Genomic DNA, 12,896 nt, shown 5'->3' with positions numbered 1-12,896 from the left:
AGATATGCCCAAGGTCACACAGCACGTCAGAGGCAGGGTCAGGATGCAGGCCTTGGCAAAAAAACTTTCACAAAAGACTTGCCCTGTCCTCCTCTGTCCTGTCCTTCGTCCCCAGGCCTCTTCCTGGCTATTCGGCCCATCAGACCCTCACCCTCAGCCCAGATGTGGCGCTGCCTGAAACCTCTGCCCCCAGTAGCTGAGGCCAGGGGACCATGGGGTCAGAGGTGTGGGCTGCACTGTGCTGCCCAGCTGTGCCCACTTTATCTCCACTTGAAGACTGGAGGCTCCTGGCACACCCCAGGCGTGGCCAGCAAGAGACAGAGCCCACCACCTTTGGTCCTCTGTCGGGGTCACTGAGGCCCAGCAAGCTCTCAGAGCCGGTGGATGGGGAGCTGGGATTAGAACCTTGATCCTCTGGCTTCTCCCAAGGGCCACCCAAGTACCAGGAAATACCAGGTGGTGACCTGGCTCTCCCAAGCGACAAGCTTGGCAGACCCGGAGAGATAAATAAGGCCTTTATATACAGGGAAGCGTGAAGTGGCGCGGGCGGGTGGGCTGGCAGCAGCACATTGGGCTCGGCAGGTAAGGCAGGGCCGAGTGGCCCTGTCAGTGGGAGAAGATGCCCCGGAAGCGGGCCTTGTCCTCCTGGTCCTTCTGCCGGATCCGTGCCTCCAGGGCCCGCAGCTCTCGGCTCACGACAGGCGCCAGGGCCGGGTCCAGCTCCAGCACTTTGGCGAAGTCAGCCTGGGCCTCCTGCGTGTTCCACACGGCCGCGTGGGCCTTGCCCCGCTTGAAGTAGGCCTTGACGTTGTCTGCGGGGAACACCAAGGGCAGGGCAGCAGGCACACGGGGCTTGCGGGGAGCACCTGCCAGCTGCTTGGCCTCGTGTCTCCCGGCACCAGTAGGGGAGAGAGCCCTGCGCGACCTGAGGATGCCCCCGCCCCCTACCCCCATGACAGCATCCTTGCTCCACTGGCACAAGAGGGCTGGCACTCTGCCTGGGTGGGGGCATCTGGTGGGGCTGCTGTGGGAGTTCAGAAAGGGGGCTGTCAAAAGCTCAGTCTTGAGCCCCATGTGCAGTGGTGACAGGGAGGAGAAGGCCACTCTCCAACCGCCCACAGGCCCACCTGGCAGCCCACGGCCAGTGCTTACCATCGTACTTGCTGAGGATGGAGGAGCAGTGGTCCAGCACTTCGTAGTACTCCTCGGCCACCAGCTTGCACTGGCAGTAGTTGAGCAGCAGGGGTGTGATCTGCTGGTCCAGCTGGATCCAGTCAGGGGACCCAGGCTGCTCCTGGGGCCAGGGGGCATGAAGTGGGGAAAAGATGTCAAGACCTGGGGGTCCCCGGCTCTGCCCCACCCCACTCCACGCACCCCCGTAGCCTCCGGGCACCACCTTCATCTGCAGGTTCTTGAGGCAGGCGATGGCGTCGTAGTACTTGGCGGCCGCTTCCTTCACCTGCCCGTCGCGGTACAGCCGGTTGCCCTCCTGGTGGATGAGCGGCACCGCCTTTGCCTTCTCCTCGTCTGTCATTGCCCACGGGTCCTGCTGGTACGTGCCAGGGCTCTCCACCTGCGGGGCATGAGCCACATCACGGGGGGCTGGGGGGCTCCAGAGCTTCGCCGCAGCAGCAGACCCGCCGGCGCCTGGGCTGGCTGTGCCTCTTGACGTCAGATTCCAGCCACGGAGCCACTTGTTTGCTCAACGACCATTCAAACAAACATTTACATAGCATCTCCCACGAGCCCAGCACTGAGCCAAGTACTAAGAATAGACGGTGAACAAGGCGGGGAAAATCCTGCCCTCGCAGAGATCGTGTCCGTGGGGGACTGCCATGACCTCCTACAGGACTGCAAAGCATGGCCAGGCTGGCCTCTTGGAGGAGGTGATATCTGAGACCTCAAGGAGGAAGGGACACCCAGGGGTCCTGCACAGGTGTTCTTGTACCCGTCACCTGCCCCATCAGTCCATCCCCAGATGCCGCCACCTGGGGCAAGAAGGCAGGCAGGGCCAGTGCCCCAGTGAGGGTGCCTGGGGCTCGGTGGCCCCTCACCTTAAGCATCTCGATGTGGAAGATGAGAGGCTGGGGGTTCTGCTGCAGGGCATCCAGGTCAGCATGGCCCAGGGAGCTGTGCTCGTGCATCTGGGCGATGCCACAGCAGTGCCGCTGCCCCTCCAGGGGGTCCTTGCCCGCGGCGATGTTGCGGAGACTCTTGGCCACCAGCGGGTACAGAACAACGTGCTGTAGGAGGGCAAATGGGCGCCAGGGGCTCTATCAGTGTGGGCTGGCGGGCATCAGGTCCAAGAGGCCCAGCCCCCTTTCCCAACACCATGAGAAGGGACACCAAGACCCGGAGAGGGGCAGCAACTGGCCCAGGCCCTGCCCCACTGAAACACAGGAGGGCGCTCCCTCAGGGCTCCCCCTCTGCCTCTCAGCCCTCTCTCCCTCCCTCCCTGGAAAGCTCCAGCTTCTGCCACACTCTCTGGCCACCAAACTGAGCACCCACCCCCACCCCCACCCCCACACACTCCCACCATTCTTCCCTTCGCCCCCTCCTCTTCCTCCAGGATGTGTCCTGGCCCTCCCACCCTCACCAGCTGGACTCCGTTACTGGGGCCCAGCACATCTGTTCCCAGCATCTCTTCCTCCTGCCCCTGTCCCACCCCGACCCGATTCAGGACCTATCTAGGAGCTGGGCCCAGGATGGCAACTTCAAAACCTTCAGGGGAGGCTGGGTGCTCATGCCTGTAATCCCACCACTTAGGGAGGCCAACTCAGGAGCATCGCTTGAAGCCAGTTCAAGAGACCCCTGTCTCTACAAAAAATAGAAAAATTAGCCAGGCATGGTGGTGCAGGCCTGTAGTCCCAGCTACTCGGGAGGCTGAGGCAGGAGGATTGCTTGAGCCCAGGAGTTTGAGGTTGCTGTGAGCTAGGCTGATGCCACGGCACTCCAGCCTGGGTGACAGAGCAAGACCTTGTCTCAAAAAAACAAAAACAAAAACAAAAAAACCCTCAGGGGAGGGGAGAGACAGGCAGAGGGGACCTAGCCTCTGACTCTTCACCTGGAGAAGCCATGGGATGCTGGGAATCAGACTACGCCCACTCCAGTGTAACCCGCTCCTCTCCCTGCCCCTGCTGTCAGCACAGGGCTCACTACTGGGCTAACATTAACCCAGGGGACATTTCCTGAGTCTTAGTTCTGGGCTAGCCCACGCTGGGCATTTCAAAGCTAGAAGTAAACAAGCCCAATTCCTGCCCTGCAGTAGCTTAGGACCAGGCAGAAGACTAGATCCTGGCCAAGCAGGACTTGAGGGTTGGAGGACTTGGAGGAAGGATTCAGGCTAACCGCTGAGAGTCAGGGAGGGCTTCCTGGGGGTAGTGACCCAGGAATTAACTTTGAAGGATGAGGAAGGATCTTGGCTAAGAGTGGGAATGGGAAGGAAAGGCTGGGAGGTTGAGTAGGGGGCAGAGGCCAGACCCCAAAGAGCTATGTCGGCAGCTATAGCTTACTCAGCAGGTCCTCACTACTGATTCATCGTATGATGCCTAATGAAACCATTTCTCTCCTCATTAACGTTTTAACAAATGGACATAATCAAAAACCTGCTGTACATTGTTTCACTTAAACTCACAGTTTCCAAGAACCTATCAGCCATGTTAAGTGAGGACTCACTGTGCCACATCCTGAGGGTGGCCAGGAGCCATACAGGTTTGAGGCAAAGGGACGTGACGGGTCTTTTGCATCTGAGAACTGGTCCCTTGGCTGCAGTCTGGCTAATGGACAGGACACGGCGGAATGGAGGCCGGGATCCCAGTCAGGAGGTGGGTGTAGAGGTCTGGAGAGAGCTGGTGGCCTAGCCAGGGCAGGGGCGCTGAGGGTGGGTGGCTGGACAGGTACTGCAGACAGGTGCGGGACAGATACCTTGATGTCACAGAGGAACTGGGCGACCTCCCCCTCACGCATGGTGCACACGATGGTCTCCCACACGGGCAGCTTGAACTTCTTGCCAATGATGAGCTCCATGGGCTTGCCTCGCACCCGGCTGTCGTCCAGCACGGTGCCCTCGTCATCGCTACGCAGCGTCCGGTAGTGGAACGTGGCCTGTGGGCCACATGCAAGATTAGCCAAGGGCACAAACCTTCAGCTGACCCCCAAGGGTCAAATCCAGCCCCCAGCCTGCAGACGGCACAAGGGCTCACCCAGGGTCAAGGCTGACCTTACACCTGGCTTTACCCCATCACACAGTAAGGAAACTAAGTCACAGAGAGGGAAGTAAGGGGCCCAAGTCACATGGCCAGTGGGTGGCTGGGCAGGGACAAGAGCCCAAGCAGTCTGGCTCCAATCACTCCTCACCAGATATTTACTGAGCACCTGCTATGTGCCCAAGCTGTGCTAGACACCAGAACACAGCAGTGAACAAAATACAGTCCCTGCCCCACGGAGCTGACATGGAACCTGTGGAGGAAGGAGATGGGCCTCAAACAAAACAATGTGCTGTGTCAGGTGAAGCTAAGCGCTTTGGATCAGAAAATGAACACTGGGGCAAGGGAGGGTTAGTTTAAACTGAGTGGTGGGGTTGGGGGGCCTCTCTGAGGAGGCAACATTAAGCAGAGACCAGAAGGGAGTAAGGAAGAAAGCAAGGCCAGGCAGAACTAAGGTTGGAACTTTCTAGGCCAAAAGAATGGCAATTGAAAAGCCTTGCAGTGTGGTGTGTCCAAGCACTAAGGCCTGTGGGCAGAGCAGAGTGAACGACAGGAGTGGTGCACCATGGGGTCATGGGTCAGCAGGGTGGCCCCATGAGGTCTGTAGGCTGTGGCAAGGACTTTGTTGGGTTTTTTTTGTTTTTGTTTTTGTTTTTTGAGACAGAGTCCCACTTTGTTGCCTAGGCTAGAGTGAGTGCCATGGCATCAGCCTAGCTCACAGCAACCTCAAACTCCTGGGCTCAAGCAATCCTTCTGCCTCAGCCTCCCGAGTAGCTGGGACTACAGGCACGCGCCACCATGCCCGGCTAATTTTTTCTATATATCTTAGTTGGCCAATTAATTTCTTTCTATTTATAATAGAGACAGGGTCTCGCTCTTGCTCAGGCTGGTTTCGAACTCCTGACCTCGAGCAATCCGCCCGCCTCGGCCTCCCAGAGAGCTAGGATTACAGGCTTGAGCCACCGCGCCCGGCCAGGACTTTGTTTTTGACTCTGAGACAGAAGCCACTGGGTGGCTCCAAGCAGAACAGGGACAGAATCTGACGTGGGTTCTGCTGCTGGGATGAGAACAGACTGTAGGGGACAAGAACAGAAGCAGAGAGGACAGTTAGGAGATCACTGCAACAACCCGGGGCAGAGACAAGGGTGGCCTATACCAGTGGTCATGGCAGAAGTGGCAGGTCAGATCCGGGATGGATTTTGAGGATTTGCTGTGGGCCATGAGAGAATGGGAGTAACTCCAGGTGTTTTGGCCTGAGCAACCAGAAGGTGGGCGGTGCCCCCCTAGCTGACATGGAGAAGGGTTGGGTAGGGCAGGGTAAGTTTGAGTTGCCAACCAGACATCCAGGTGGAGATGGTGAGTAGGGAGCTGGATGTCAAGTTTAAGGGAGAAGTAAAGGATAGAGATATGCAGCTGGGAGTAAGTAGGCACAACGTTTTTAAAGAAATGACACTGGGGTGAGTGCAGAGAGGAGGTCTGAAGACTGAACCCTCGACAGCATATTCGTTAGAGCAGCCCACGGTCTTAACTGCTGCACCCTGCTGCTCCTCTGAACTAGGTTTCCACAAAGATCCTCACTGGTCACAGCAGAGGGCAGATGTGTGGCTTAGTGATCTGCTATATCAAAAGGGATCGTCTCTATGTAAAGCTATTGTGTATCTGTAATAATTAAAGCAAAACAAAAAGGCATCTTCTCTAAGAAGAGAGAGGGTGTGGGTGCATGTCCTATGGGCTGGGGGGGTTGGTGGCCTTGGGAGAAGGAACTGGCAAGGGAGATTCTGGAGGGTACAGATGCCAGAAGTAGAGGTAGTGTAGATCTGTGAACAGTGGCACCCAAAGAACAGGAACAAGTGGTATCCAATAACCGATCGCCAGCACTGATTGAGTGCTCACCGTGTGAGCATTGTGCTACACATTCCCACAATGTGCTACCTGTCCCACAATGCGAGATAGGTGGCATTGTTGATTTCATTTTACTAATGTGCACTCACGCTGCACTGGGCTGTTATCTTTAGCTGCCCAACTCGGCACAGCGCTGGCCAGGGAGGATACACTCGTTCCCAGCAGCTCTTTCTTTTGGAATGTCTGGTACCAGACCAGTGAGGATCTTTATTAATTTGCTCAATATGCATGTCCTGTGTCACTGCTCTGCTGGGCACAGGGGCTGCCCCCTGGGAAGCCCCCTACTCTGCAGACAAGTGGCAACTGGGAAAGGAACTCAGGAGAAGGAAAGGACAGGAGCAGAAGCAGGGAAGCCTGGAGACGGAGGTTGTTGTGGGGAGGGAGCCAGGGAGGCTGGAGCCTGGGGCCTGGATGTAAAAAGGAAGAAGGCGGAGACTCTTTATTTCCCAGCCCTCATCTGTCCCAAGCGAGCCACTAGCACAGTAGGAAAGCCACCAAAGGATTCTGCGTCTGGTAGACTTGTCCTCTGGACCTATTCTCTGGGTTTGCGCATCCCAAGGCGCTTCCATGTACAAAAGATCATGAACTTCGATAACCAGAGGCCTCAGGACCGCTCCAGTCCCGAGTTTCCCCCAGCGCCCCGTCTGTGCAAGCCCTGAGATCAAACCCACCCATCCTCGAAACCTGCCTATGATGACTGACGGCCTCCCCAACCAATGCAGCCACAAGGCCAAGCCTGGGGACCCGCGGATGCACCCGAATTCACCACTACGTAAATTCAGACCAATCAGCGTCGAGCTCCGCATGTGAGCGGTAGGGTCACTGGCCGCTGCTATCTGGGCATGCGCAACCTCTCGCCTAAGGCCTCCTCCCGCCTCGCATGCGCGCCGCGCCGCGGAGGGGGAAAGCGGATAGGGTAGACACAAACCTTGGTTCCATCCTGAAAGCCAGGGAGGTCTCCTTGGCCCTCTTGTACCACACGCTTTTGGATGCCATCCTCGCGGAGTCTTGCGATGATATCCGCCATCCTCCTTCCCCGCTGCTCTCTTTCGGCAACTTCCGGACTTGCTCGGTAGCTTCCGGACCTGCTTCGGCAACTCCTAGAGCCTCGGCAGCTTCCGAGTTAGCGCCATTTTGATTGAGGGCAGAAGCCAAAAGGGGCATGAGCGTGGGAACGGACGGTGATTGGTTCTCTGCGCTGCAGCTGAGCGCGCCGCTCTGCCCAGAGGCGGGGCCTGGGCAGAGGCAGTCTTGGGGGAGGAGCCCGAGCCTGCCAGAGAGGCGGGGCTTGGGTCTGCCGGGAGGGCGGGGCGGGCACGTCCCTCGCAATTGCGTCATAGACCTGGTTGGAACTGCAGCCCTGCATTTAAAGTTGTAGATGTAACAGCATTACAGAGTTAGGAAAACGAAACTAAAAACCCACCTGTAATGATGCCACACCCTAAAACTACTAGTATTTTGTGCATTCCCTTCTGGCTTTTTCTTTTGCATATCTAGTACAATTGGCGTAATTTTGGATCCTGGATTTCTTTCTTTCAAAAAATAAAAAGTGGGCCGGGCGCGGTGGCTCACACCTGTAATCCCAGCACTCTGGGAGGCCGATGCGGATGGATCACTCAAGATCAGGAGTTCAAAACCAGCCTGAGCAAGAGCGAGACCCGGTCTCTACTAAAAATAGAAAGAAATTAATTGGCTAACTAAAAATATATAGAAAAAATTAGCCGGGCATGGTGGCGCATGCCTGTAGTCCCAGCTACTTGGGAGGCTGAGGCAGGAGGATCACTTGAGCCCAGGAGTTTGAGGTTGCTGTGAGCTAGGCTGACGCCAGGGCACTCTAGCCGGGGCAACAGAGTGAGACTCTGTCTAAAAAAAATAAAATAAAAAATAAATAAATAAAATAGAGGAGGAGGCAGGAGGGAATGGAGAAGGAAGGTCTGGGTATCCCTGTAGGAGCCTTATGCTCTGCAAACAGGGTGAGCCTGTTGTCACCGCAGAGTCCAGAGTGGCACGTAGTAGTTGCCCTATTAATGTTAGGGAGTAATAGATAAAGGACAGAAATGAGGTACTTTGGGAGCTAAAACAGCGTTTCTCTTCACCTCTGCAAACCAGCTGTGAACAACAGCTGTGAGAGTCTTCAGCCCCCACTTTCAAGCTTTTGGGGCTCCTGTTCTATCTTCATCCCATCATCACGACTGTGGAGGATCATTGTCTTTCCCGTGTGACCCAGGTGCTAAGTGTCTCACGTATTTATACCAGTTAATTTTCCAGCCAGAAGTCCTCTGAGAGGGACAGGACCTCTAAGGTGAAGGGGAAACATGCTTGGTTCTTTTTTCTTTTTTTTAGCAACGCAGAAAATTTACAGGCAAGTTCTACCCAATCTGAAGCAACAAGTAGTCTTGTTTCCTGTTTCTCAGATATATTTTTAAAGAAAGTGGAAAAAGAGGGAAGGTCGACCAACATGAGGCTAGTTTAATCTTCTGATAATAAGCCAGATAAGTGCACCGCAAGGCAAGAAAAGTATACACCTGTTTTACTGATGAACACAGATGTGAAAAATTCTAAATAAAACATTAAAGCTAATTGAATTCACTAGTGTATATAAAATTCAAGAGTGTGCTGAGTGAAATACCAGCCACAAAAAGATAAAGACCATGAGTCCACTTACACAAGGTATCCAGAGCAGTCAAATTCATAGAGACAGAAAGTAAAATGTTGGTTGCGGGGGCAGGGGGAAATGGAGAGCTGTTCTCTAATGAGTAGAGAGCTTCAGTTTTGAATGATTGTCATGATGTACTGTAAATTTTTTAAAAAAAATTTAGAGTTTCAGTTTTGAAAGATGTAAAAGTTCTGGAGATTGGGTTGCACAACAATGTGAATATACTTAACACTACTAAACTACACACTTAAAAATAGTTAAGATGGCCGGGCGCGGTGGCTCACGCCTGTAATCCTAGCACTCTGGGAGGCCGAGGCGGGCGGATTGCTTGAGGTCAGGAGTTCAAAACCAGCCTGAGCAAGAGCGAGACCCCCGTCTCTACTATAAATAGAAAGAAATTAATTGGCCAACTAATATATATATATACAAAAAAATCAGCCGGGCATGGTGGCACATGCCTGTAGTCCCAGCTACTTGGGAGGATTAGGCAGGAGGATGGCTTGAGCACAAGAGTTTGAGGTTGCTGTGAGCTAGGCTGACGCTGTGGAACAAACTCTAGCCTGGGCAACAAAGCGAGACTGTTTCAAAAAAAAAAAGAAAGAAGGAAAATCCAATGTAATCTACAGGGTATTCTGATGGATTAGAGAGTTCAGCAATGTTACGGAGGATAAAAAATAAGCTAACAAAAATTAGCACTCTTCACACCAGCAATAATCAACTCAAAAATACAATAGTAAATCAGGTATCATTCACAACAGCAATAAAACCAATGAATTAGCAATAAAAACACAACCCAGCACTTTTTGGAGAAAAAAACAATTTTATGACATAAAAGAAAACATGGACAACCAAAGGGACAAAATCTTGTCAATGAATAGAACAACTTAACACTTAAAGATGCGGTTTCTCCTGAAATTAATCTAGAAATTCCATGAAATCCCAGTAGAAATTGAGAGAATTTTTGAAGAATTTGAAAACTTTTTTTTTTTGAGGCAGAGTCTCACTCTGTTGCCTGGGCTAGAGTGCCGTGGCAACAGCCTAGCTCACAGCAACCTCAAACTCCTGGGCTCAAGCGATCCTCCTGCCTCAGCCTCCCAAGTAGCTGGGACTACAGGCATGCGTCACCATGCCCGGCTAATTTTTCCTATTTATTTTTAGTTAGCCAATTAATTTGTTTCTATTTTTAGTAGAGATGGGGTCTCTCTCTTGATCGGGCTGGTCTTGAACTTCTTAGCTCAAACGATCCACGCGCATTGGCCTCCCAGAGTGCTAGGATTACAGGCGTGAGCCACCCCGCTCAACCTTGAGAACTTTTTAAATAATATTTCTATAGAAGAATAAAGGTCCGTGAAAAGCTAGGTCAGGTTTGAAAAAGATGACCAAAGAGTGGGGACTTGTCCTCCCACATTAAACCACACCACAAACTGTAATAATAAAAAAACATATGATACTGCGAGAAGTAGTCAAGGGGACCAAAGGAATAAAAAAGAGAGCTTGGAACAGATATATATGCAACTGTACAGTCAACATGTGATAAAGCTGGCACCAGTTCGGAGGGAGGCAGAACCTGTTGTTTGGTAGGTAGTTCTAAGGAAACTAGCTCAGTCTGCAATGAAATAAATCTAGATCCCTGTTCGCACCATGTTCAAAGGTGGAATCCAGGCCGGGCGCAGTGGCTCATGCCTATAATCCTAGCACTCTGGGAGACCGAGGCGGGCGGATTACTCGAGGTCAGGAGTTCAAAACCAGCCGGAGCAAGAGGGAGACCCCATCTCTACTATAAATAGAAAGAAATTAATTGGCCAACTAATATATATATATACAAAAAAATCAGCCGGGCATGGTGGCACATGCCTGTAGTCCCAGCTACTTGGGAGGCTGAGGCAGGAGGATCGCTTGAGCCCAGGAGTTTGAGGTTGCTGTGAGCTAGGCTGACGCCACGGCACTCACTCTAGCCTGGGCAACAAAGTGAGACTCTGTCTCAAAAAAAAAAAAAAAAGTGGAATCCACAGGGTGAAGTGTGTCAACGCTGGTTATAATGATACCTAACGTTTTTCAGGTGCTTACGTGTGGCAGGCGCTGTGCTGTTCTCCTTACTAGGTCTTAACTGATTTAGTCCTAAATTGGTGCCATGAGGGAAGCACCGTTAATACCTCCCCCCCCCACTGTCCCTTCATGGGCGGGGGCAGAGTTCTTCTTGGAGTAGGGCTTCCAGGCCATGGGCACAGGCACTCATGACTTCACAAAGTACCACAGGTGCTCTCCCGAGTGGCCGTACGAGTCCACGCACCACCCTGAGGCGTCTGGTTTTCTCTCGGCACTTGGCGTCGTCCGGCCGCGGACGGGCTTGCCGGCCTGTTGAATCTAAAGTGCTGCCTCATTTTCGTCTGGGTTCTCTGCCCACTGCTGAGTTCCAGCAGCTCTGTATGCATTTGGCAGCCATGGGGGTTCCCCTTCCGTGAATTGCCTGCTCATATCTTTCCTCCTTTTTCCTGCGGGGCTTCTGGCCTTTTTTAATTTTTTTTTTTTTTTTTTTGCTGATTTGCAGGTCTGTGCATATGTGATCATTAATCCCCTGATGGTTTTGATCTTGCACACATTTCCTCCCTGTCTTTCTCTCCTTCGTCTGACGTGCCCTTCGTTAAAGAACCACCACTCCTGGCCGGGCGCTGTGGCTCACGCCTGTAATCCTAGCTCTTGGGAGGCCGAGGCGGGCGGATTGCTCAAGGTCAGGAGTTCAAAACCAGCCTGAGCAAGAGCGAGACCCCGTCTCTACTATAAATAGAAAGAAATTAATTGGCCAACTGATATATATATAAAAAATTAGCCGGGCATGGTGGCGCATGCCTGTAGTCCCAGCTACTCGGGAGGCTGAGGCAGAAGGATCACTCGAGCCCAGGAGTTTGAGGTTGCTGTGAGCTAGGCTGATGCCACGGCACTCACTCTAGCCTGGACAACAAAGTGAGACTCTGTCTCAAAAAAAAAAAAAAAAAAAAAAAAAAAAAAAAAACCACCACTCCTTTTGACATAGTCAAATCCTTCAGGTTTGTGCTTTTTGAGTCTTGCTTTCCTCACTTCAAGTCACATAGATGCCCTCCAACATCTTACTCTATTGGCTTTACTCTATAACGTTTATAGTTTTACTATCTAGAAAAGTGTTGCAACAAAGTAGTTGAGAACCTGGCTCTGGAGCCTAACTGCCCCCTTACTAGCTTTGGGGACTCGAAGGGCTAGGACGGGGGTGAAAGGAGTGAAAATTTTAAGAGTGCCTCAAAAAATATTTTTATGCATTTTTTTAAAAATGCATTTAAAGCAAAAATTCATGATCAACAAAATATTACAATTTTAAATAAAGACAGAATTTGACCTTGCATGACTCACCTCACTTGCTGTAGCTCTAGTCCCAGCCCTGCCTCGAGCTGGTTACATAACCTCTCTGTGCCTCAGTTTCCTCATTTGTCTGATGGAACAAAGGGTTGAGGAGGGAAGACGGGGTGCGAAGAAGGGAAAATTAATTCATGTAACTTGAAAGGGGCCTTGCTCATAGTGATAATGTGTCACGAACTGAGAAGTAGGATTGACTCAACTGTGTACATGAGGTCATAAAATGAAATGCGGAGGGAGGGTGGGGTGGAGGAAGACAAGTACTGTGGGAACTAAGTGGACCTGGGTTCAAATCCCAGTTCCACCACTTGCAAGCATTTGGGACTTTGGCAAACCACTTACTTATCCATTCCAAATATGTATTGAGCGTCTATTTATCGTCTAATACTCTTCTGGGCACTATATTAATAGATACAGTGGTGAATAAAACAACCTATAATAAGATAATTTCAGGTAAGTGTTGTGTGATGCAAAACTGACCTTTTTTTTCAGACAAGGTCTTTCCCTGTTGCCCAGGCTTGCAGTGCAGTGGTGTGGTCATAGCTCACCACAACTTCCAACTCCTGCCTCAGCCTCGCAAGTAGCTACAACTACAGGCACATGCCACCATGCCTGGCTAATTTTTTTTATTTTTATATTTTGTTTTGTTTTGGTTTGTTTTTTTTGAGACAGAGTCTCACTCTGTTGCCCCGGCTAGAGTGCCGTGGCGTCAGCCTAGCTCACAGCAACCTCAAACTCCTGGGCTCAAG

At 52.0% G+C, this 12,896-nt stretch overlaps 1 protein-coding gene across 2 annotated transcripts; it reads right to left on the bottom strand.

The window, feature by feature from the left end:
* Positions 1 to 498: 498 nt before the first annotated feature.
* Positions 499 to 7,277, bottom strand: AIP (AHR interacting HSP90 co-chaperone). Of its 2 annotated transcripts, none has more exons than XM_012757648.3 (6): positions 7,036 to 7,275; positions 3,925 to 4,104; positions 2,055 to 2,243; positions 1,397 to 1,573; positions 1,153 to 1,294; positions 499 to 812 (listed from the first exon to the last, which is right to left on the bottom strand). In XM_012757648.3, exons 1-6 carry the CDS (start codon positions 7,132 to 7,134, stop codon positions 607 to 609), a joined length of 993 nt encoding a protein of 330 aa, XP_012613102.1. In that variant the 5' UTR covers positions 7,135 to 7,275; the 3' UTR covers positions 499 to 606. The 2 variants fall into 2 exon arrangements, with proteins under 2 accessions (XP_012613102.1, XP_012613103.1); XM_012757649.3 differs by having other exon boundaries at positions 607 to 812; positions 1,161 to 1,294; positions 7,036 to 7,277.
* Between the last annotated feature and the right edge of the window lie 5,619 nt (positions 7,278 to 12,896).

This window comes from Microcebus murinus, chromosome 4, assembly GCF_040939455.1.
Source record: "Microcebus murinus isolate Inina chromosome 4, M.murinus_Inina_mat1.0, whole genome shotgun sequence".
Lineage (NCBI taxonomy): Eukaryota > Metazoa > Chordata > Mammalia > Primates > Cheirogaleidae > Microcebus > Microcebus murinus.
Note: the sequence above shows the minus strand (reverse complement) of the source record. Positions and strands in the feature narration are given on the sequence as shown.